Source organism: Castor canadensis, chromosome 7 (assembly GCF_047511655.1).
Source record: "Castor canadensis chromosome 7, mCasCan1.hap1v2, whole genome shotgun sequence".
Classification (NCBI taxonomy): domain Eukaryota; kingdom Metazoa; phylum Chordata; class Mammalia; order Rodentia; family Castoridae; genus Castor; species Castor canadensis.
Window position 1 is genome coordinate 89,768,315 of NC_133392.1, and position 25,056 is coordinate 89,793,370.

At 35.0% G+C, this 25,056-nt stretch overlaps 1 protein-coding gene across 21 annotated transcripts in view; it reads left to right on the forward strand.

Annotated features, from left to right (window-relative positions):
* Positions 1-25,056, forward strand: part of Odf2l (outer dense fiber of sperm tails 2 like) — a 205,842-nt gene that overhangs the window by 20,399 nt on the left and 160,387 nt on the right. For 11 of the 21 annotated variants that reach the window (XR_012449824.1, XR_012449826.1, XR_012449827.1 and 8 more), the window contains 5 exons: positions 8-143; positions 3,578-3,688; positions 4,651-4,755; positions 9,365-9,450; positions 9,533-9,695. Coding sequence is in view for 13 of the 21 variants with exons in the window: in XM_074079539.1 (XP_073935640.1) it covers positions 8-143; positions 3,578-3,688; positions 4,651-4,755; positions 9,365-9,450; positions 9,533-9,695 (601 nt within the window). In the remaining 8 variants the exon portion in view is untranslated. The other 10 variants (XR_012449821.1, XR_012449822.1, XM_074079533.1 and 7 more) reach the window with 8 other exon arrangements.

Sequence of the window (25,056 nt, forward strand, 5' to 3'; positions counted from 1 at the left end):
TATAAAGGCAAATCACTGATCTTTTGGAAGACCTGAAGAGAATGGAAACTCATGGAAAAAATTCATGTGAAGGAATTCTTAGAAAACTTCATTCACTTGAATATGAAAGTGAAACTCTGACTCTTGAGAATACAAAATTAAAGGTACAGTATGTGTGTGTGTGTGTGTGTGTTGTGTGATGACAACTTAACACAATGTAGTAGAAGCTACTTCAAGTATAAGTAGCTTAAAGAAACAGCATGTAGGGAGTGCTCTATCATTTTGTCCTTTATGTTTCTCAGGATATTATAGTATTATTAGAATAGGTAACTTCTAAATCAATCTAATTTATTTGTATATACATATATACACACATTTGTTTGTACATATGTAAAATTTAATGTTTATAGCTATATACACAGATGAATGTTTAAACTGTATTTAGCAGTATAAAGTAAGACTTAAGAGGTTGAATAACTCTCAACTTAAAAAAAATTATTTACTCTCTAATTTTAGCAGTTAAGTAAATCATCCAAAATTACATTAACTTTAATGCGTAAAACTATTTCTAGGTGTCATAGTTACCATAGGATATAACCTCAGGCCTGGTCTGTTTGAAACCAGAAAGTATGTTCTTGGCTGCTTTATAACCAGAAAGAATTTTCCAACTGAGTCAAATCCAAGGCGTGATTGGTCTGTATGTGTACCAGAGAAGAGATGGGAAAGCAGTTTTTAGACTGAGAAAAAAAGTTACTTGAGTTTTCAGTCAACCAGAGATAAGTGTAGCCAGATGAGACTTGACTGAAGGTGATGGCACCATTTTCAGTTTCATCATACTCCCTTTGCAGGACAGAAAACAGAAGACAGAAAAGGATCATTTTGAATCATGAAATAGTTTGAGTGCACAGGATAAATGACGAAATGTTGGTATAATATCAGTAACAGAGTACATTTTAGAGAAACTTGTAAACTTGTTTTTCTGTTTATAAATGTTTAATTTTTACCACAACCTTTAGTATTACTTAAAAGATTTGCATTTATTCTGTGTATTAAGATTTCTGTATTGTAGTTTGCATGGTGTTTGAGAGAAAAGATCTTTAGTGTTAAAAGAGAAGTGATAAGATCTTACCTTATTATATTTTTAAAGAATTAAGTATTTTTTGTTTGTTTTTGTCTTAGAAATGTACTCATTTCCTTTTCTTGGAAAAATTATAATTAGTTGTTTAAAATTATGTGAACATGTGAAAATTGCAGTAGTGGTTTTTTTTTTGAATTTGTGTCTAAGGAAAAATATAGAAGAATTAAAGGTTATTACAACAGAAAATGATTTTAACAAAATGATGGTATTCCAGGCTTTAAATTTCATAATTGTTATTTTAAAGACATTATTCCCAGAAGGAAAGTGATGATACATCCAAATCTCTTCTACTTTTTATAAATCTTTCTTTCTCTGTATTTCTAAAACATCATGTACCAGAGAGAGAATTTTATCTACTATAGGTTGTGGCATATTTTCTCAGTGGCCATGCTGTTTTCTAAGTACTGATATGTCTTTGTGGGAGCTATATAGTGGTACCCAGTTAGTGTACAGTAATTCTGTCATACTGTGTATGACAAAAAGGCAGCAGATTGCCCAGGCCAGAACAATCCTTTCTGTGTGGTAAACATAATTTTTTGTGCATTAGCTGATAATTATATTTCTGCCTTTTTGAATTACATAGTCATTGACCTTTATATCTGTGTTTTGATTAGAATGCCCTATATATTAAGGGAATTAGCCTTACTTTTTTTTTTTTTTAAGACTGGGGTTTTAATTGAGGGCTTCAGGCTTTCAAAGCAGGTGCTCTGCTGCTTGAGCCACTTCTCTAGTCCATTTTGCTCTGGTTACTTTGGAGATGGGGTCACATGAACTATTTTCCTGGCTGGCCTCGAACTGTGATCCTCCTGACAAGTAGCTAGTATTACAGGATGAGCTACTGGCACCTGGCTAAAGGGATTAATCTTGTATTTGTCATATATGTCAAATGACAGGTGACATATAACAAATATGTCATAAGTTGTTAATATTTTACATATTTTGTTTGCTTTGTAAACTTTGGGAGAGCTATGAAATTTTGATTATACATTGAATATATACACTTATATTTTGAAAAAAATGTATGTATAGTTGGGAATCTCACAGTTCTATATATCTTACAAGTAGAGGCACTGACCTCCTGTGATCCAGACTGTCTTTCAAAGATAGTTGTTTAATTAACATCCTTGGAAGGTAGCAGTGCTTGCCTTTGGAGCCAAGGGCAGGCATGCTTACTGCTGCTAATAAGAGATTTGAGTTTCCTAAACTCAGGTTGGCTCTCCTATAATGTGTTCCACTGCATGTGCAGTTGTTGTCTGGCCCTCTGTTGGAGATGGAACTCAGGGAGCTGATGCAGATGGTAACAGTCTTGCTACTCCGAATGCTGTGAGTGGTAAGGTGCTCAGTCTCCAACCTCCAGGGATCGGAGGTCTTCAGCTAGTGTCTAGGAAACTGTAGGCTAACCGGTAGGTTTGCAAGGAGGATAAAATCTCAGACCTTTATAATTCTCAGTGTCTTTTTTATGATTTTGTGCTCAGTTGGGTCTTTTCTACTATGAAATAAAATACAGTTTTACCTGTATCTTCTTTGAAAAAACAATTTTTTTTTTGTGGTAGTGGGGCTTGAAATCAGGGCCTACTCCTTGAGCCACTCCACCAGCTGTTTTTTGTGTTTGGTATTTTCAAGATAGGGTTTTGCAAACTATTTGCTCCAGCTAGCTTCGATCCATGATTCTCCTGATCTTTACCTCCTGAGTAGCTAGGATTATAGGCGTGAACCACTGGCACCTGGCATGAAATTTTAATATTTAATCTTTAATTCATTTGAGGATACTTTAATGTTGAGGAAAGTAATGGATCTCTTTTTCCTTATAGTTAAGTTCCTATCTTTTTACTGTTTGTTTTTTGACCTGTTTCCCTATTGATATAAAAATCCAACTTTTATCATGTGCCGAGTATAACTTTGTGTATTTTTCTTTTTCACTCTTACACTTTTTAATATCTAATAAGTACTGAAATTGTCCACTTAGTAGTACTTTCAAAATTGTATTGGTCTTTCCTAATTTACTCTTCCATGAGTGTTTTTTTTTTTTTTTTTCTTGGCAGTACTGGGGTTTGAACTCAGGGCCTCATGTTTAATAGGCAAGTGCTGTACCACATGAGCTACTTCTTCCATATGAGTTTTATATTAAGTTTGTCACCCCCTCCAACTGTTAACTTTTGGTTGAAATTGTAAAGTATTAAGTTAATTAGAAAAACTTATATGTCAACATTATTGATTCTTCCTACCCAGGAACACAGTCTATTATCCAAATCTTTTATTTGTCAGTGAATTATAAAAGCTTTAAAATATGTCCTGTATAAATTTCTAAGTATTAATCACTAAATTTTCAAAATTTCTTAATTTCAGGTGGTAGTTGTATGCAATCAAAATATTTTTTAACTATGTTGTACATTTTTATAAAACTGTAGCATTAGAATATCATTATAATGACTTAAATATCTATTTCATATTCCTTTGTAGACTACACTTGCTACTTTGGAGGATGAAGTTGTTTGTGTTGAAAATGAGCTCTTAGAATTGCAAGAAGTAGAAAAACAACAGAAAACCCTTTTAGAAGTATATAAAACTCAGGTGACCACTGCATCTGTTTTAATGTTTGTTAAAATTTGTAGGTAATTTAAAATACTATGTTTGTGGTCTAAATAAATGGAGCTGAGGACATGGGACTATTTTTTTGTGATACAATACAATATGTACCAAATGTTCCTTAAGGTCAACTGCATTCGCAAACAGGTAATTCTGCCAACTCCTGATTCTAACACTGCTTATGGATATTGGATATTTCTTAAAGTAGCTTGAAAATTAATTGCATAGGTATAAATACAAATTTTAATGTATAAAGTTGTTAATTTTACTTATGTGTTTGTCAGTCAGTACATTTAATGACGCTGATGTAGAATAATGACTGCCTTCTAGGGTCATTAAAGCCCAGTCCTCCCCTTTTCCTAATAAGTTAAGTATAATTCAGATTTATTCACATGAAAGCCCTAGAAAAGAACATGTGAACAGTATATATCTGAAATACAGCATTCACTGGTAACTTATAGAAAAACCTGTATGTTTTACATATGTCATATTTAAGAAAAACATCATGGAAAAGATGGGACTAACGCAGGTACTTACATGATAGACCACATGCTAGTCATAAAGATCTGAATTTTATTGGAAGAGAGTTTGAATTAAAGAATAATGGTTGGCTGAGGTTGTAGCTCCGTCTTAGATTGCTTGCTTCACATGCATGAGGCCTTGGGTTTGGTCCTCTGCAGTGCCAAAAATGAGAGAGAGAGAGAGAGAGAGAGAGAGAGAGAGAAGGGAGGAAAAAGGGTGGGAGGGAGGAAAGGAGAGAGGGTTGATTAAAGCACAACATTGAGTGAGTCTATATTTAAATAGGGAATATTAGGTAAATATCCTGATAGTGTTAATAGGGAGATACTGATTTATTAAAATGTAAACTCAGATTTTAGCTTTGATTTCATAGGATATGTCTAATAATAAAATAGTACATGGTCTCTAATAATGTATTTTATTTTCAGGTACAAAAGTTGCAAGAAGCAGCTAAAATGATAAAAAGCAGATTAAAAAATTTGCTACATGAAAATAACCTAATAACAAAAACCAAAAATGAAAAATTTGAGAAGGTAAGTTTGACATTTCAAATAATAAAATAATGTTTTATTTATGTGTGTATTTTTACTTTATGAATATTATACAAATTCTTTCATTTTAGTCATTTTCCCTAGCCTGTTCTTAACCTCTGTAGGAGTTTTTTCTTCCTGAAGAAATAATGTTTCTTCCAGGCTTGAAATGTTATTTGTGTGAATGAATGTTTTTTCACTTTTTCCTTAGTATTTGAGATATAACAGAAATGTTGAATTTTGCAGATTTAAGCTAAAGAAACAGTTATTTTTCACTGAGATTTAGCAGCCATAAAATGTTTACTCTTACCTTTTTTTTCTTGTTATATGTCTTTTGTGTCTAAAAAAATTGCAAAGTAAATATTCTCTGCTAAGTGCATTTTTGAAGGAAAATAATATTTAAAAAAAATCATTTCCTTTTGTTCACCCTATTGCAATAGAATGAGGAGAAGGCCGGTGTTGGCAAATGATGATGTTTTTGTGACTATTTCTAAGTTCTAAATGAAAAACTGCATTCCTTTTTGGATTTTGTGTTGTTTTGGTAAGGAAATCATTGGATGCTGACTCCTGACTGGAGAGGTCATGGCATGTTAGTGGTCAGTTCCAACTGAGCTAAGTAAGGTTACTACCTCTGGGTTGCTCCCGTATCTTGGGATTGGATGTCAGTGAGACATCTCTGTGGAGAGAAGGTCGTTTAGAGTAGACATATTTCCAGTGATACAGAGATAGTGAATAATAGCTCATCAAATGTGCAGCTTACTGCTTTTTATTTTTTAAATTTTTTAATTTTTTTATTATTCATATGTGCATACAATGCTTGGGTCATTTCTCCCCCCAATCCCCACCCCCTCCCTTGCCACCCCCCCTGCCCCCTCAGTACCCAGAAGAAATTATTTTGCCCTTATCTCTAATTTTGTTGTAGAGAGAGTATAAGCAATAATAGGAAGGAACAAGGGTTTTTGCTAGTTGAGATAAGGATAGCTATACAGGGAGTTGACTCACATTAATTTCCTGTGCATGTGTGTTACCTTCTAGGTTAATTCTTCTTGATCTAACCTTTTCTCTAGTTCCTGGTCCCTTTCTCCTTTTGGCCTCAGTTGCTTTTAAGGTGTCTGCTTTAGTTTCTCTGCGTTGAGGGCAACAAATGCTATCTATTTTTTTAGGTGTCTTACCTATCCTCATATCTTCCTTGTGTGCGCTCTCTTTAATCTTGTGATCAAAGTCCATTTACCTTGTTGTGTTTGCCCTTGACCTAATGTCTGCATATGAGGGAGAACATACGATTTTTGGTCTTTTGGGCCAGGCTAACCTCACTCAGAATGATGTTCTCCAATTCCATCCATTTACCAGCAAATGATAACATTTTATTCTTCTTCATGGCTACATAAAATTCCATTGTGTATAGATACCAAATTTTCTTGATCCATTCATCAGTAGTGGGGCATCTTGGCTGTTTCCATAACTTGGCTATTGTGAATAGTGCCGCAATAAACATGGGTGTGCAGGTGCCTCTGGAGTAACCTGTGTCACAGTCTTTTGGGTATATCCCCAAGAGTGGTATTGCTGGATCAAATGGTAGATCAATGTTTAGCTTTTTAAGTAGCCTCCAAATTTTTTTCAGAGTGGTTGTACTAGTTTACATTCCCACCAACAGTGTAAGCTTACTGCTTTTTAAAAATTACTTTGCACCTATTTTTGGCAAACCAGAGTAGATACCATTTCATGTCTTTTGGTCTCTTTTTCTCATCAGGTATTCCAATGCAAACACCTCTCTCTCTCCTCTTTTGCTTGGCAGCACTGTACATAGAAGCCTATTTTAGTAAAAGACAGAAGCCTACTTTAAAAACCTGTTCAAAAGGCAGGAAGGGCAGGAGCCTGTGTTTTCCAGCTATTGTAAGGTCACAATGTTTTCTTACTGGTCTGTAATCAGAAAGAAAATTATTCTTTTTAGTGAAATTCTTCTTTTCCTTTTCTACTGCTTAAGTCTCCTGGTGTTCTTATGGGCTCTGAGCTGTTTTGGGACACAAATATGCTTCATTCTCATTTTATCTTTTGTCATCAAGATTGCCAGATGTTGCACAGAGACTATAGATGTTCCTTGCCTCCGGGAAAGTATCACTCTTGTTTTTCCTCCTAAATGCCACGTCTGGCTATTTTTTTAATTGACAGTATAAGATTTTTTATGGTTGCTTCATGTCACATATCCACAAAAGTGCTACAGTGAGGAACTGCAGGATGTAAGAAGATTAATATAGATAAAATTAGAGAGATTTATTCATTACAGGAATGTGAGAACTGATAATATTGGCTGTATTGAAATAATATACAGTAAACCCCACTGATTTTGGCCAAGATGAGTGAAGCAGGGATCTTAGTTAAATATCTGAGTTACAATATTGAATGACACTTACTTTAGAGCTGATGCTGGGCAGTAGAAAAGTAGCATACCAGTTTTATTACTAATAATATCTGCTTGCACATAATTACAAAGTTTGTGTTCCTAAGTAGTTTTTGGACATCCACCCTGCAAGCTAATATTACCACATGATCAGCTGAAGGAACTTTTTGAAAACTAATTAAGGCCCAACCCACTCTTTGTCGTGTGTTCTTTATGTAGCAGAATCTAAATTAATATTCATTCGCATTTATTTGGCTAAGTATTGTTGTTTAAAACCACTTAACGTTACTATACAAGAAACTTACTTAGTGTTTAAGATGGTAAGAATATTCATGCTGAATGTATGACCTTGCCTTATTTCCCCTAATCTCACAACTCAGATGAGAGGCCAGATGGAGTCTCATCTAAAGGAGGTAGAACGGGCCCGCGATTCCTTGACGGTAGCTGAAAGGAGGCTCCAGGAGTGTCAGGAGAGTCTGCAGCGCTGCAAGGAGAAATGTGCAGAGCAGGCCCACACCATTAGGGAGCTTCAGGGCCAGGTGTCAGTGGTCGATTTGAGTTTTGCAAGACATGTGAAAGGAACGTTCGGAATTGTTTCACCAGTTGAGGGCACTCATGTCAGGGCTTGATTTTTTTATTCTCATCTGTATCCATTGATAAGACATCATTTTCATATAGATAGTGTAACATTATTTTGCAGACTGTTATTTTAGTATTTTATAGTGACAAATGCTAATTAAAATTGTTAATTTATGTTCAACATTGGAGGACGTAGTATACTAATGGCATGAGAGAAGGGGCAAATCTATGCTTACATATATATTTCTTAATGTCAGGATGAGGCAAATTACTATAATTAGTGTATTAAAATGCTTTAGAATTTTCATAAGGTAAATTATTATAACTTACCTTGCAAACATTAGACTGTATTTTAATTAGAATTGTACATCAAGTTTATTGGGATTATTTTCAATCTTTTTTACAATATGTACTTTTTTAATCCATCAGAATAGGGATCAGGTGTGTCCTGTTAATCACCACACAACTATCTCTAGCTCAATGCCTATGACATAGGAAGCACTCAAAAAATATTTTGTTATTTTTCAAAGAAGCATGTCCAAGGAGGGTGGCGAGTCTTTTTCTTCACTTGCAAGACATTTTTAGTAAGAATTCACTTTCTGTCTTCCAAATATAGTCTGAATTTTCATTTTGAAATGTATCCTGTTTTTAAAAAACACGCAGGCAACATTTTGGTGTATTTAAATTCCTGAGGAGATTTTTTTCTAGGAAATTGTCAGATTATATACTTTCAGCCTAAATTTCTAGTTGAAATTATGAGAATTTTTATTATGATTAAAGCATCTTAAGCTATTTAAATCAGCCTTTGAGGAATGGGAAGAGCATTTTGTCTTGACATAGGCAAGTATATCTTTATTTAATTTGTTTCTTTTATTTTGCTTCTCACAAGAACATGGTTTTTACTAGAGTTACAGTTTCACTGATTATCAATTACCAATCCATATATATGTAGTACTGAGGCTTGAACTCAGGGCCTTGTGTTCTGTAGGCAGGCATTCTACTACTCGAGCCGTGGCCCTAGCTTTACTGATTTTAGATAGGGCTTTGAACTTTTTGCCCAGGGTGGCCTTGACCAAGATCCTCCTACCTATAATTCTCAAGAAGCTGGAATTACAGACACATGCTAACATGGTCAGTTTCTTCTTTGAGATAGGTTCTGACCAGCTTTTTTGCCTGGGCTGTCCTTGAACCACAGCCTTCCTATCTCTGCCTCTCAAGTACAGGTGTGAACCACTGTACCCAGCCTTAATCAGTATTATTTAGTTGAAACACAAAACTATAAGAGAAACCCTAAGTATTTAACAATAGACTGATACTGTTTATTTTTTCATATTATAACTTAATAAGTATCTTTTTCCAATAAAGTATTTTTTAAAATGTTTTAATTGCCATCACCCAGAAAAAACTTTCAGTTGGTGATTTTCTAACAAAGACAAAATAATTTTTTAAAACTTAACCAGAAATTTAAGAACTTGTACTTTAACAATGTAATAATTATTGGTATCTTTCTGTATAGAAATAATAATGATGGCATTCATATCTTCTTGTTTCTTGTGGTTGTTCTAACAATACAAAATATAGTTTTTTTTTGGAAATTGGTTATAAGGAAAATAACCAAGAAAACATTTTTTTTAGATTAATGGAAATCACAGTCTTCTGACAAAGCTTTCTCTTGAGGAGGAAAATTATCTTATTCAGTTAAAGTGTGAAAACCTTAAACAGTAAGTATTAAATTGACTTAAAATTGGTGTTATATTTTTCCCTATACACTGTAGTTTTAAAATATATATTTGCTATAAAAAGAAAATTAGAACAGATGGATGCAGAGAATAAGGAGCTTGAAAAGAAGCTGGCAGACCAAGAAGAATGTCTTAAGCATGGCAATCTGAAGCTTAAAGAGAAGTCAGAAGAATACACTGCTCTGGCCAGGCAGCTGGAAGCTGCGTTAGAAGAAGGAAGACAAAAGGTACCAATGGCCCTTAGAAACTTTTTAATTAGTTTGCCAAAGGTTGTCTATTTAAACAGCTAGTAGCTTATGTTTCCAAACCTACAGTTACTGTTTTGATCCTGATGACAGGGTAAGGGGAGCAGTTCCATTTTTGTTCTTTGTCTAATTTTCCCTTGAAGCAAAACAGATATATTATTGGGCCAGAGTTACTTTACCAGATAAATGGTGATGTGGCAGGGTAGCAGGCATAAATGGAAAACAGTTTGAAGGTGCCCCCACCCTTTTTAAATATAAAACCAAGTTGAATGTGCAAATAATTAAGAATTTTGGTTTCAATCAGGGACCAGTGAGCTGCAAAGCTCAAGGCCTTCCTGATGAATATTTGTCACATCAATAAATACACAAATACATGCAAGAATTAAATTAGGGTAGTATTCAGCCTAACCTAATGCCTCTTGATGTGTCAGGCACTATGCTAATGCTTAAGAGGCAAAGACAAAAAGGTCTGGCTTTAGTTCTCAGGATGCTATTGGTGTAGTAGAAAATAACATGAGAATAAACAAAATGTCATCCCATTTGTAGGGTAGATTCAATGGGTGCCAGAAGGGGTGTTTATCCCAATCTAGAGCAAAGGAGAAATGAATGAGGAAGATCTCAAAAAAGAGGTAAATTTACCAAATAAATAAAAAATCTAATCTTGAGCTTTAGAGTCCAACAGAAACTAGATTTAAATTATGTCTCTGACACACTGAAGTAACTTGTCATTCCTTAAAATGGAGGTGATGAATTTCTTCATAAGATGAGTGATGCTAAGAGGTGATCATCTCTACCCTAATGGCTCTCACACCTGTTTCCCCACCCTGAAATCCAAACTCAGACATTCTACTTCTACCTTACATTTCCATTTAACATAGGTGTCTTGAACTTAACATGTCTAAAACCAACTCTGAATCTTTCCCTCCAAACTCTCTTCTACTCATTGTCTTCCTTGCACTCATTAATGTCAGTTCCATAAAAGATAGAATCTGATATCCGTGAAATGTGGCTCTTCTATCACAAGTATCACATATATGTTTTGTTTTGTTTTTAAACTCTGGGAAAACAGTTTAAATTTAAGAGGCATAACATTGAATAAAACCTAAATAACAAAGTGTATCTTCAGTTGAAGAAACTTAGTATGTATTTTTCAGCCCCACCAACCTTTGGTAGGAAAATGAAGAGGTGAGTTTATCTTGGGTTCAGCTCAAGAAAATGCAAGGTGTTCTCAGATTCCTTTCCCAATCTGGGGACTCTGGTTTGAGTCCCCAGAGGTGTGTCTGCCCCTCTTTTCTCTTCTACTTCAGTGGATTGTGGGGGTGGCTCTAGTTTTTGCCCACATGAAGAAAAACATCATTACCCTGCCACAATTGCCCATACTAAGGGGACAGTGCCCAAGACATGACTGTTTGTCCTGAGAACCCTTGCCCCTACATCTCAGATCCTGTTAGCATCCCTTACCTACAGTCACTTTGGGCCTTGTGCAGAAGAAATCCTTGTAAATAATTTTATAGTAACTTAGAACTGAATCCTTAGGAGTTAGATTAGAAGATAGTCTGTCCCTTGCTCCTGGACCAATCCCTGCCTCTACTAATCCTTGTGGCTTCAACTCAACATTTTTACAGATGGGCTCCCACATATCTGAATCTTTGATGAAAATAGCTAAGCTAGACTTTCTGTTAAAATAAGCAGTCAAAAAATATGCAAAATATTCAGGTCACATTGGAAGTGAATGAATGAAAAGCCTATTGTTTGTATGTGTGTGTGTGTGCATGCACACACACAGTATGTACAGTGTGTACATCAGTCTGCTCCATTCTATTCATCCAAATGTAGAATGAGCATTTAATGAGAACTTTCTGTGTTCCACCACTGCTTTAGATACCATGTTGAATGCAACTGGTAGTAAAAAATGACAATTGGTCTTGGTGTGTTTTAAAATATGCTGTTGAGGGAAAATACCTACCTAATCACAAAGCAGTGAAAATGTATACACCTCTTTCATCTCAAGCTAATTTTGCAGACACTTAGGCTACAAAAATAAGTATACATACTTACATGTGCTTCTTCAATATAGAATCTGCTTTAAGCATTTTCTAATTAAATTGTCTAATACCCAATTAATATCTGTTTGGAAAAAACTACACTATAACCATATCAAGGCTTTAAATTATATTTTAAAGAAAGCACATTTATTTTAGTCTCTTAATAAAAATTACAGGTTTCTGAAGAAATAGAGAAAATGTCATCTAGAGAGAGGGTTTTACAAATTAAAATACTAGACCTGGAAACTGAGCTTAGAAAGAAAAGTGAAGAACAAAACCAACTTATTTGCAAAATGAACAGTGTAAGTATTAGCATGACTTAATGTATTATCATAAAAAATATATTTGCATTTAACATTCATGCAATGTAGTTTAAATAGTTAAAGTGCAAATTGAGAGGAATTAAGGCTATTGGTTTACTAATAATATTAAAAATAAATAATACAAAGAAAAATTAAAATGGCAGAATCATACCAAAGAATTCATTATTCTGTCTTCCTGGTAGCATCTATTGTGTTGCCCTAAGTCTTATCAGGCCCTTTCCCTGCATATTACTTTGTATAAAAGCTGCTTAATGAAAGTTATAGATGTAACCTACTTATTTTCTTCATGGTATGAATTTTTCATTTTTTTAAAGATATATGCAATTTAAGCAATTATGATTTAGATTGTTATATCTGTCTTGAATAGTGGATATTATATTTTAGAAAGATATAATTTGGTGTTGAGTAAATATTCAGTGTTGTCAAATCTGCATGAGAATGGATGCTTTGATCCACTTAGCTGTGAAATGAGAATACTAAATTGGTTGTGTTAATTAGTCCTCTTGTTTTTTTCCTGAATATTCATGAAATTGTCCATTCGCATAAGATACTCTTGAAGCTAGCATTAGTTGTGATTAAATTACATAATAACTATCTACTTGATGAAGACATAGAGAATAATGATAATTTCTTTTTCCAGGAGCTGGAGAATATATGAAAGCTAGGTTTTCATTCTCAAGTGTTTAAAAATTAAGAACCAAAAAGGTGCTATGGTTAAATGATTTTGTCATACGCTGTTTCATGAGAATTTAATGATAATAAAGCATTTATCACTTTTAATGCACAGCCCTTCTCCTTATTTCTACACTTTTTAAACTCACCATTAGAGTGCTAATATTGTAAAATACGTGCAATGTTCTTTGTGCAATTGGAACCTCTGAAAAAATTAAGAAAACCAAAATGAGATGGGTTTTGCTATGATGTTCCTAGTACTTAGCTAAGGCTATTAAATTAAATAGGTTTAAGATCTGACGTTAAAACTGCCAATTTTTGTACTATCAAAAATCTAAGCATAGCTTTAGAAATATCTGAAAAATGAGTTTATGTGTTCTGTGACTGTTTAGTGAGCAGTTAAGTATTTTATGTACATGTTCTATCTGAATTGTGAGCACCAAGGGAACCTGTCTCATAGTTGACTTTGTTCCCAGCGTCTTCCACAGTGCACTGCCCACCCTGCTGGCCTGTTCATAGTTCTGGTCTGGATACCTCAAGCTTAACCCATGGCAACCCTTCTGAAGCCCAGTGTGTCTTGGAAGTTTTATATATTATCCTGAAATCCATTCACATTTTACACTTTACCTACAATATGTTTGTTACTATTTTTTTCTTCAAACTGTTGAGCAAAATTGGTGCTCCATAAAAGTTCACAGTATTCATTCTGTGGATTTATGCAATCCTGTTTAGCACATTCTGGCCTCATAACAATTCCCCAGCTCCCCCCGCACTCCTCAAGCCATGTCATCCTGCAGGGCACTACTCATTTTCAAAAGAAAGCAGGTATTGAACACGTGCTATATGAAAAGATCTTTCTTCTCAAAGTGCCTGCCTTTTAGTTGGAAGCTAGATGGTATTTGTAACTTGTCTTTAAAGCATTTGCACTGAACCAATGTACTTAGGAATTGGAATATAACTAAAGTTTAAAAAAGTGTGGAATTTTAAAACTTTTTTCTCAAAGAAATAGTAAGAGTTCTTAATATTTTTCATAATAGTATGAGTTCTTTCTATTTTTTTAAACCATTCTAAGTAAAAACATGTTCATATTTTTAAAATGAGAATTGTATCAATTTTCAAGATAGCAAATGTCATTCTTATGGGATAGAATGTGAAGTTTTAGGCAGAGAAAATGGCAAAAATAGTATGGAAATATGTCATGTTAGATGTAATGGAAATTCGTTATGACAGTTTTAAATACAACTGACTTATTAAGTTAATCATGTTAAATATGTAATAATTTGGAGCTAAGTAAATATGTGTTATAATAAACTATATCAGAGTAGATAGCCATATTTGTGCTTTAATTATTAATTTTAAAAAAGGTAAGTGAAATTTAAGATAAGTTAATAATGGACACATCACATATGAGATTCTTTTGAAAAATTTTTTTAAATTCTTTTTTTCTGGTGTTCTTGTTTTTTGCATTTTTATTAACATATACTAGCTGTACAGGGGGCTTCATTGTAATATTTACATATGTACTTATAATGTATCTTAATTAGATTTACCCCTCCATCATTCTCCCTCATCCTCCCTCCCCAATCTTAGATTAACAGGTTTCATTGTTCTGTTTTCACACACATATGCACAGTTCCTCAACCACATTCACCCTCCTTTACCCTCTCTGTTTACCCTCCCTCCTTCCTACTGATACCTGATTTACTATCATGTCCTTCATTTTTTTAGTGTATATTGTTTTTTTTAATGTATACTGTTTGTTCAAGAGGGTTTTGCCTTGGTATTTCGCACATGTGTATATCATACTAATCAGATTAACCCCGCTACTACTTTTCCTTTATTGCCCTGCTGCCCCGTTATTCAACAGCTTTCAGTGCATTTCGCTATGCAGTGTATTTCAATATTATTCTCTCTATCATTCTCTTTTCCTCTCCTGCCTCTTTGTAGTCCCCTCAGACCTACTATTATAATCGTGCTCTCCCTCTCCACTCTATGTATGTATATGTGTATGTATATATATATATGTATGATCATATATATATTATGTGTACATTTATCTTTGAAGTCTACCTTCCACATATGAGGGAAAAATATGTGGAAAAAATTCTTTTAAAAATAGTGTATTCACATTTTATAACTTATTCTTTGATATGAATGTCATTATTGATTGTCTACATTTCTTTTTTGTTTAGAAAGCACAACATCAGGAAGTATGCTTGAAAGAAATACAACATAATCTTGAGAAGTCAGAGAATCAAAATGAGAGCATAAAGAATTATTTACAGTTTCTTAAAGCTTCTTATATAACAATGTTTGGATAAACTGCTGAATTTATTTTCTATACTACTGGTTGTTTTACATTATAATTTATAAGTGGTAGTGTTAGAGTTTCTATGTGAAAATGTAATTTATTATCTAATCAATATTTTGAAACATGATAGCTGTTAGTAGTCTTTTTTGCTAAATCTCATTTAACTCTGGTTTAATTCCTTTTTAAAATATATCGGGTTTTAGAATATTTTTCTTATACAAGTCAGAATCATTCTTTGTGATGTCTGTACCCACCATTCGAATGAATTTGTAATAAATCTAGGCCAATTACAAGGCAAATACATGATTTAAAATAATGTATGTAGATGTTTTATATTGTGGTGCTATATAAACACAATAAAAGAAAATATGCTGAATTTTAATTTTTAATCATGATATCATATAATTTTTAAAGATAACAAATATCTCAACTTACTCAATATTGCTTCAAGTATATGCTGAATTGCCATTATAATTGTGATAGGGATTTTTGAAATAGAGTTTCACAAACTATTTGCCTGCGCTGGCTTCTAACTGTGATCCTCCTGTTCTCTGCCTCTTGAGTAGCTAGGATTACAGGCATGAGCCACCAGCACCCGGCTCTATTAGATTTTTTAAATATAAAATACTTAGTCATAGCTATTTAATGTCAGTTGATGGTGACAAATGAAAACATGTTGGTATGCTTTGTTTCTTTATAAAGAATCAGCATTCAGGCTGTCCTGGGTGTTCATAGCCTCTTTGTTCATTTTGTATTTGTTATTATCTGATATTGTTATAGGCATCATAAAGCCCCTGAGTTAACTAAAGGATTAAAGGAGAACAATTTTTCCTATCCTTCCCATAGCCAGTTCAGTTCACAAGGGATGATCAAAATGAGCACTCTTAATACTAAGAAGCTTTAGGATGGGGTCTTTAGTATTGGGATGAAGTAGAAGAGAGACCAAGAACTTGTTCCTTATAATCTCCCGCCCCGTGTGCCAAGTCAGGATGCTCTGAAACAGGATGAATGTGGCTCACAACAGGTCAAGTGACAGTGACTCCTCTTGGCAGTGACTTGAGAGCTCTTTATTCTAAGGAACACTCTTGTCTTAAAAGATCAAAGATGCAGGTTGTATACTCCACAGTCAGCCTCTTAACAGAGCTGTCCCTCCAAGGATGGACATTTGGGAAGAATGGCTTGCTCTCCATCATTTCATGACTCCTAAGATTGTCATTTCATCCATAGGGGTTCCTTTCCTCATGACCCAGCTGCTTCATAATATTTTTCTTATAATAGAAAAATGTAGAATGTCAGAAACTAGTCACAATTTTTTTGCCTAACAATTGCAACAGATTAAATATTGTCCCTTTTTTTTTGTTCTTAGTTGCAATGTTGTAATCTCAGTACTTGTACTAAAAGATATACTTGACTCTTGAGGCACTTTGCTCATTCTCCTAAGGTGGAGGGAGCCTTAAGAAATGCCCATGTGATGGCAAACAGACTCTTGAATATTCAGCAGACTGTGGTATGTAGTTCAAGGAGAGAACTGTATCTTACTCATACTTGTCTTAGCTCCTGCATAATACTGATATGTAGTAGTCAGTTGATATTTGTGGTTAGATAGGTGGGTAGGAGGTATTCATATTCTTGTTTTAGATGTGAAAAAGGTAAGCATAGAGGGACTAACCTCCATGGCTTCAGAATGAAACTATATATTTATATATAAATATAATTTATGTATGTGGTTCTAGGGTTTGAACTTGGTGCCTTGTGCTTAGAAATTTAAGTTTTTAAGTTGGTATTTGAACTCAAGTCTTATGATTCCAAAATTAAAGTTCTGTACAGCAATAGTGGCAACAGCAGCATTGTTGTTATTTATTAAGCACTTGCTATGTGTCAAAGTTCTAAATGTGATACATGTATTAACTTTTTAGTGTTTAGGAAACTAAGGCACCTAAAGGTTAAGTAATTTGCCCCTGGTCACATACCTAGTAAGTGGGAGGCATACAGTTGTCTATCCAGAGTCTCTGCTTTTAACTATGGCCATTCTATCAATTTCATAAATAAAGGTAATGGTTTGTCTTAATGATTATGTAATTATATCATTTACAAATGGTTGTCATTCGTATTTTTAATTTTGTAGTTTCATCAAAGTAATTTGTGTCTATGGCATTGGTACCTACAGTGTTTGTCAGAGTGTAGAAGAAGAGACTATCACAAAGTCCCTAAGGTTAAACTTAGATTCCACTGATAGAACAAAAGAAGTTTGACAGACCTAGAAGAACTGTGCTTAATGCCCCTTGCGAAGCACCAGTGAGGCCCCAGGGTCAGGGCCCTGGTGTACCCAAGCACTGTTTCTGCTTCCAGCTTTCCACCATTTCAGGAAGCGTGATTCCCCACAGTTCTAACAGGTTTGCAGGATTTTCCCTTGATCCTTGATATGCAGAGCCTCAAGACTTTATTAAGTTATGAAAGCTTTCTTTCACTGCTTATGTTATTACTACTTCTTAACAAGTGCCTTTTTAAGGTCTCATGGATCTGATCTCCATGTGACCTGGTCTTTTTTCAATTAGGAATCTGTCATTAGTTTTCTTGTGAGATATTTCTTCTACCTGATTTTTCTGACCACCAGTGTGGCTTTTAAGGACAGTCATTCTCTTTTGCTGTTAGAATGTTGGATTTTTAATTAAAAACTCATGTGTTTATTTAGTTCCTGACAGTCTTTTTTTTTTCTTTAGTTCTATAATTTCATTATATTTTTCATTAAAATTCTCTTCTGTCTCTTCCATTGGTTCTACTTTGGTAGGCATCTCTTATTTCTGTCCTGCTGGCCATCTTTTCTTCCAAGCCCCATAACTGAGTTTCAGTTTTCCTTGCCTACTGATGGCTGTGGTTTCCTCAACACCTGCCAGCAGCCGGTTCTGCACATCTGTTGGGCAGTGGCAAACCAAGTGGTGAAAGATGATGGTCTCAGTTCTCATGGACTTACGAGACCTGTTACCATATGTTGAGTTTCAGTGAAGACCTGTTTTGACCCCAGATTTTTTGGTCACAAGCAGCAGTTCTTTCCCAACTACCAAGATTGGCAGCACTTCACTGGAGAGTCCCCTTGAAAGTTCTCTGGGGTCAGCAGATGCAACAAACAACAAGTAAAGTTTTCTTTGGAGGTTAGTCACAGACAGGAATGGTCCATATTTGAAAAAATGTGCAACAACTTAAAGAATGAGTTTGATCTATTTGCTGGCTTATGATTTATTTGTGGGTTTTATTTTAGGTGAAAAAGTCACAAAGTTTTGCTTTCAGTATGATTCATTTTTTAATTTAAAAATCTATTCGTGTATATAAATTTACAGATGTCCGTGTGTACATGGAAAAAACCTACATGTCTTGGTAGAGGTAGGGAAAATAATAACCTTTCCTGTATGTGTGACTTTATTTTATCTGCTTAGTCTAGTGAAATTTTATTACTTTTTTAGTAACTTTAATCAGATAAAGAAAAGTTTTAATGTCAGAGGGCAAGCCTGATGGGTGGTAGGGGATGGGAGAGTGGGACTAGTGAGAGGTCATGGTTCAAGAGTAAAATACTGGAATTGATCTTCCAAGGGGAAGTAGTTTTAGACAAGGAAAAAGTGCAAGGAAGCCTTCTTGAGGTAGAGAGGAAGGTCAGTGGACAGCAGGGAACTAAGTAACTGCCAGTCCTATGATGGTGAAGCTGTCTAGGATGAACAAACATCATCTGATAACTGTGATAAGGAATGAATTTTTAAAGTCAGGCTTCTGATTGCACTAAGAGTAAAATCCAATGTCCTCAGTATGGATTTAACACCTGCATGATCCAGGCTTTCCCTCTATCTCCATACTGTGGTCCTCCTCAACCACAATACTCATTTGTCCTCGGTTTACTTGAAAATCAAGCTCATTCCTTCCATTCTGTTTTCTCCTTGGAATGCTGTTTCTTAAATTCTTGACTGGACTAAATACTGCTGATTCTCTCCTTTTCTGTCATGATTGGTAGTTACTAATATTTGTGGTTATTTGCTTCATGTTTATCCCATTGGATTTGACTTCTAGAAGTATTTATTGTTCTGTAGTCTTTGTCTGACACAGTGCCTGGCACACAGCAAACACTAAATTACATGTATGTTGGATGGAGTAATAGATGCATGGATGGTGATACTGCTGTTTATTCTGAGCTTCAAAGTAGGAAGTGAGGATTTGTCTCAGAAATGCAGGGATGCTGGGAGCTGGTGGTTCACACTTATAACCCTAGCTACTTGGGAGACTGAGATCAGGTGGATCATGGTTCAAGGCCAGTCTGGGCAAATAGTTTGTGAAATGCCTATCTCCAATATAACCATAGCAAAATGGACTGAAGGTGTGGCTCAAGTGGTAGAGTGCCTGCTTTGCAAGTACAAAGCCTTGAGTTCAAACTCCAGTTCCATAAAAAAAAAAAAAAAGAAAAATAGAAAAAGTGCAGAAAAACTATATGAAATATGGCCTCCCTGGGCTACAAGTTGTCTTGAAGAGGAGCTGGGTTTCCTTTTGGGAAGAAGTAGAGATTCAGGGTGCAGGAGACTTTGTTTAATAATCAGATGTGTGTTCTAGAGGCCCCAGTGGAAAATGTGAGGGAGTTGGCAGTGGGAGAGAAACAGGAAGGTGGAATGGGTTCCCTTATAGCTACTTGCTTTAGATAGTTTTAGAGAAATCTCCCTCTTCTTCCTCCTCCCCCCTTCCTTCTCCTCTCCTTCTCCCCATCCCACTCCCCTCTTCCCTTTGTCTAAGAATAACAATTCTATGCATTGTCTTCTTTTGTTAATACTGAACTGGAAAAGCTGTTGGAGTTCCAAGTATAACTTACTGTTTTTGATTTATTTATGTTATAAATAATTATAGTACTTTCAGATAGTACTTCCACAAAAGTAAATACAAATAGCAAAAAATTTTTTAAAAATCAACTTTTTTCTTAAAATTTAACATAAGATTTGCTTAACACTTTAAATTTTAAATTTATGTTTTAATAAATAACCTAAGAATTTTGCTGCTTCTTACTTTGGCTTTGTTTGGGTGAGGGCTGAGGGTAGGGAATTTGTAAGGGACACTCTGTATCTAGTTATTATTAGATGAGTTAATATTGACAACAAATATTAAAGTTCTAAAAATAAAAGTTGCTATTGCCTGTTATAGTCATATATCGCTTAATGATAGGGTTATGTTCTGAGAAATGCATCATTGGGCAGTTTCATCTTTTTGCCATCATAGAATGTACTTGTATAAACTAATGTAGCTATGACAACCCTAGGTGACATAATCTTACAGGATTACCATTACATATGTGGTCCCTCATTGACCAAAACATTAAGGAGTGCATGACTGTTTTTAACTATAAACATTTTAATTATACTGCTGATCACTTTTTCAGGCTTAAAGTTTATTTTTTTCAATGTTTTTGTAAAGTAAGTACCTTTTCTTATTAAAATTAAAAAGTACACATTTTTTTAAAAGAACTAATAGAATGGACATCTAAACCTAATGCAATAAGACATATTTCTCTAAGGAGAAATTATTTCATTATAATAATCAAAAGGAAAGCAAAGTTCTTTATTTCTGACGCTGGGGAACTTGGGGCCTTGTGCATGCTGAGCAGCACCCATTCCCCAGGAGAGCTTCACTAATGTCACCGAACATAACACCATCTAAAACTTCTGTTTTGTTAATTTTTAAAAAAGTTGCTTTTACTTTATAGACAACCACAGTAATTACCTTACAATTTCTAAATTTGCATTTTCAGACTAGAGGAATAACTTGGTTTATTATTTTGAATTTGTCTTATTTAAAGCGTTTTAGCCTTTCTGAAAGTATTGATGGTAATTGAAATGCTTCTGACAGTGCAAGCGTTTCAAGAAGTAAGAATAGTATTTTTCAAATGAGCTGACTCATATTAAAACACCGAGCTCAATACTTGATAGTATAGTAGATATCCAAAAAGTTGTATTCTTCCTTTTTCCTGCCTGACATACAAAGAGCTCTTTGAAATTAATAAAATATGAATTTCTAATAGATAAGATAGCCAAAAGGTAAGAACAGACAATTCACAAGAGAAGAATAACTAAGACCAATCAACTAGTTTAATAGATGTTCAAATTTATGAGTAGAGGATTATAAAGGAAAACTAATCTTTTTTAGAAAAAAGTTTTTGTTGCCTATAATAGTTTTAAATAGGGAATTTCTAGTATGGAAAAGATGGAATGAAATGGTTGTTTTCTTATATTACCAGTGGGTCTTACTGTTCCATAATCTGGTACGATATAATAAACTGTTACTCAGTTGTGAACTGTTGGATTGTTTCCCAAGATAGCTGAAAAAAAATCTCCAAATGCTTGCGAATTAGTAAGATAACTAGAAAAAAAATAATACCCTGCTGGCTGGGAATTAAAAATAGACATAGCTGGATATGTTGACTTACCTATAATCCCAGCTACTTAGGAGGTGGCAGTGATAAGGATAAAGATTCAAGAACAGGCCAGGAAAAATGTTAGTGGACCTCTTTCAACAAAATAAAGCAGGTGTTGTGGTACACATCTATAATCCCAGCTCTGTGGGGGGGCCATAAGAAGGAAGAGAAAGGTCTGAGGCTCTCCCTAGGGCAAACATGAGATCCTATCTGAAAAATGTCTAGTCTATTGATAAACCCATTGAAGAGGTTGTTTATCTCTGATACTATGCTTTTATTTTTAGCATTCCCATTTAACTTTTTTTATAGTTTCTATTTGCTGAAATTCCTACTCATTCATGCATATTATATATATATATATATATATTTTCACTAGTTCCTTTAACATAATCATAGTTGTTTTATGTGTGATAATCATCTTGCATCATCTCTGGGTCTGGATATTTTGCTTTCTCTTGCTAATGGGTTGTTTTTAATCTTGCTTTGTTGTATGTCTTACTGTTTTTGATTAAATGATGGACATTGTGCATAGGACACACACAAAGACTATAATCATGCCTAGAATTAAGTACATATTTTTTGTCAGGCCATTGATATGGGGGAGTAATTCAATCTAGTCAATAGCTGAGGTTGTCTGGGGTGTTTCATTGTTGCTTCTGTTACCTTTACAGTCTATGAGTTTCAAATCTCTCCAGTGGTTACCTTGTGCTTATTTTGAGGTTTGGGGGCAAGGTGTCAAAGGATTTTATTCACTCTCAGCTATAAGCAGTCCCTGCACAATTGCACCATAGGGATTCTTTCTCCACTTTTTTTGTCCTTCCCCCAGTAGTAGACTATTGTTTGCTAGTCAGTGCTAGGCTTGTGGTGGGGTCAAAGGGCTGCCTCAGTTTTACTGGTACAGCTCCAGCCTTCAGCAGTCCTGATTTTCTTAACAGTCCCACAACTGATCACCTTAACCTAATGTTATGAATGGAATTGAGTACTTCTAGAATTTATATGTCCAAGTCCTGCCCCCTGATATCTCATGATTTTGACTATATTTGGATAGAAGTCATTCAAAGAAGTAATTAAGTCTAAATGAGGCACTTAAGGCCCTAAGATACACCCTTATCCAATATGACTGATGTCTCTGTAAGAAAAGGGAAAGATACCAGGCAAACCCAGGAAGAGAACATAGAGAAAAGATCTCATTTGGAAACAGCAAAAAGGAAACCATCAATAAAACAAGAAGGAAGGCCTAGGGAGAAAAACCTGTCAGCCTCTTGATCTTTTGGGCTTTTGTCATTCAGAACTGTGAGAAAGTAAGTTTGGGTTGTTTAAACCGCCCAATCTGGGTTATTTTGTTAGAACAGCTCTTGCAAACTAATACATCCAATCAGCTGATTTTAGCTGTATTATTGCCTTATAAGACACAAGTAAACTTTGGTCACCTCTATTCCAGTGGCTTGTTCCTTTGGGCTTTGAGCTGACATCGTGATGAGTCTTTTCCTCTTCAGCATTGAATGGCCACAGGTAATTCCACTGTACTCTTCACAGGTTTTCAGGTTAAGGTTTTAGTTATTTGTCCCAAATAGTATTCAGAGATCAGAAAGATGCTGTATATTCAAGATCCTTCAGTTTCCAACTTTTCCTCCCTTTTCCATCCAACCACCAAAACTTCTGCCAGTTTCTCTGAGCTCCCAGGAGTGGCCTTCTGCCATGAACCATGCCCAGGTTCTCAATTTCTAGTTGTGTCCAGAGTCTGCTACTGCACCTTCTGATTATCACCACTTCCTCCTGAGCTTTTAGCTCTTGCCTCCTGTTTGTTCAGGGGCTTCTCCCTCTGGTAGGTCTTTGTTGTCCATCGCCATTCGGTTTTGTATGAAACTACACTTTGCTCTCCCAAGGTTTTCTGCTTACCCATACTGCACGGCTTCAGAATTTAGCAAGTATGTTGAAGGATAAACCAGCATGCATTTGGTTCTCCTTTGCCTCCAAATTTGTCACTCCAGCCATATGAGATCTCCAAAGCCTCTGCCAGTATACTAAGCCCCAGCTGCAGCCATATGCCTAGACCAAGCCAAAATTCTTAGCCGGTAACTTCTGTGAGGAAATGCAGCTGAAAATTCCTAGCTCACACCTAAAAATTCAGTTCTTTAGGCTTTCTTCATAGCTCTGTAGTGCCTTTTTCAAAAAGATTTTTTATTTTTTATCTGGGATTTCTTATTATCATAGAGTGACCAACCATCCAAGTTGGCTTGGAACTGAGAGATTTCCTGAAATGCAGGACTTTCATTGTTAAAACTGGGGCAATCTTAGAGAAGTCAGAATGATTGGTGAACCTAAAAATCTGAGGAAGGCTGGGTTGCTGCAAAGCTTCTTATTCGTACTCAGAACTGAAAGTTTAGTTAGTATGAAATAAATATCCTTTACAGCATTATGAAGAGTAGCTCATACTGCAGCATACTCTTACACAATGGAAAGGACTGACAGTTCTTAATCCCTATCAGTTGATGTTAAAGAAAGTAGCTCTAAGAAGAAGGATTAATGAAACAAAACTGAAGATACTTTATGTCTATATTCATATCTCCTATTGGAATTGTCATGGTAGATTATATTAAAAATAGACAAATGAAGGAAAAATGGAAGGGTCCCTGACTTAAATTCCATTCTTAAATTATAGTTGTGGACTATAAACCACAGTTAGAAATTAAAACTTTTTTTTCTATACCATCAATTTGAATGTGAATATGGAATTAAGAAAACTTACATAATGCATTTATAATGACCCATTATATAACAGATACAATACTTGATACTGAACACACCAAATGATTAATGTCTCTCTCCATTCCTTGCAATATTGCTTAAAAACTGTAACACATAAAAAATATGTCTTATATAAAACTATGGTAAAAATGTATGGTTGACTATAGCTAGAAATTTCTGGTCCAGGCCTTTAGGCAACATATGTATTGTCCAGGCCACCTCACTGTATTAGTTCTTCGAGTTGAGAACAATATCCCCTTTCCACATTTATAATGCCTTACAAAATCAATTGCTGCCAGACATGATGGCCCGTTCTGATATTCCCAACACTTGGTGGGCTCAGGCAGAAGAATCTCAAGTTGAAGGGCAGCGTGGGCTATATGTGGAGTTCCAGCCCAGCCTGAGCTGCATATTGAAACCCTGCCTCGATGGTGGAGTGGCTCAAGTGATAGAGCACCTGGCTAGAAAGTGTAAGGCTCTGAGTTCAAGTCCCAATACTGCCCCCCAAAAAACCTGACTCACAAAAGTGCAAACAACTTCTATTCCTAGCCTTTCCTCTTACGTTCTAGGTTTTCTTTTGCAAAAGGCCTTATGAACATCTTTTCATGTACCTAGGGGGAGAAATGGAACCAATCCATGTGCTTTTAGATCTGAGATGATACATATATGAGCCAGAGTTGGACTCTATATCTTTTCTCATTCTGCATTCCTGTTCCATGGCACAAATAGACCACTCACAACTTGTTGCAAAGAAGCAAAAATTAGTGTTTTGTTAGGCTATTTATTGCCTCAGTATGTCTTCCCGTTCTTT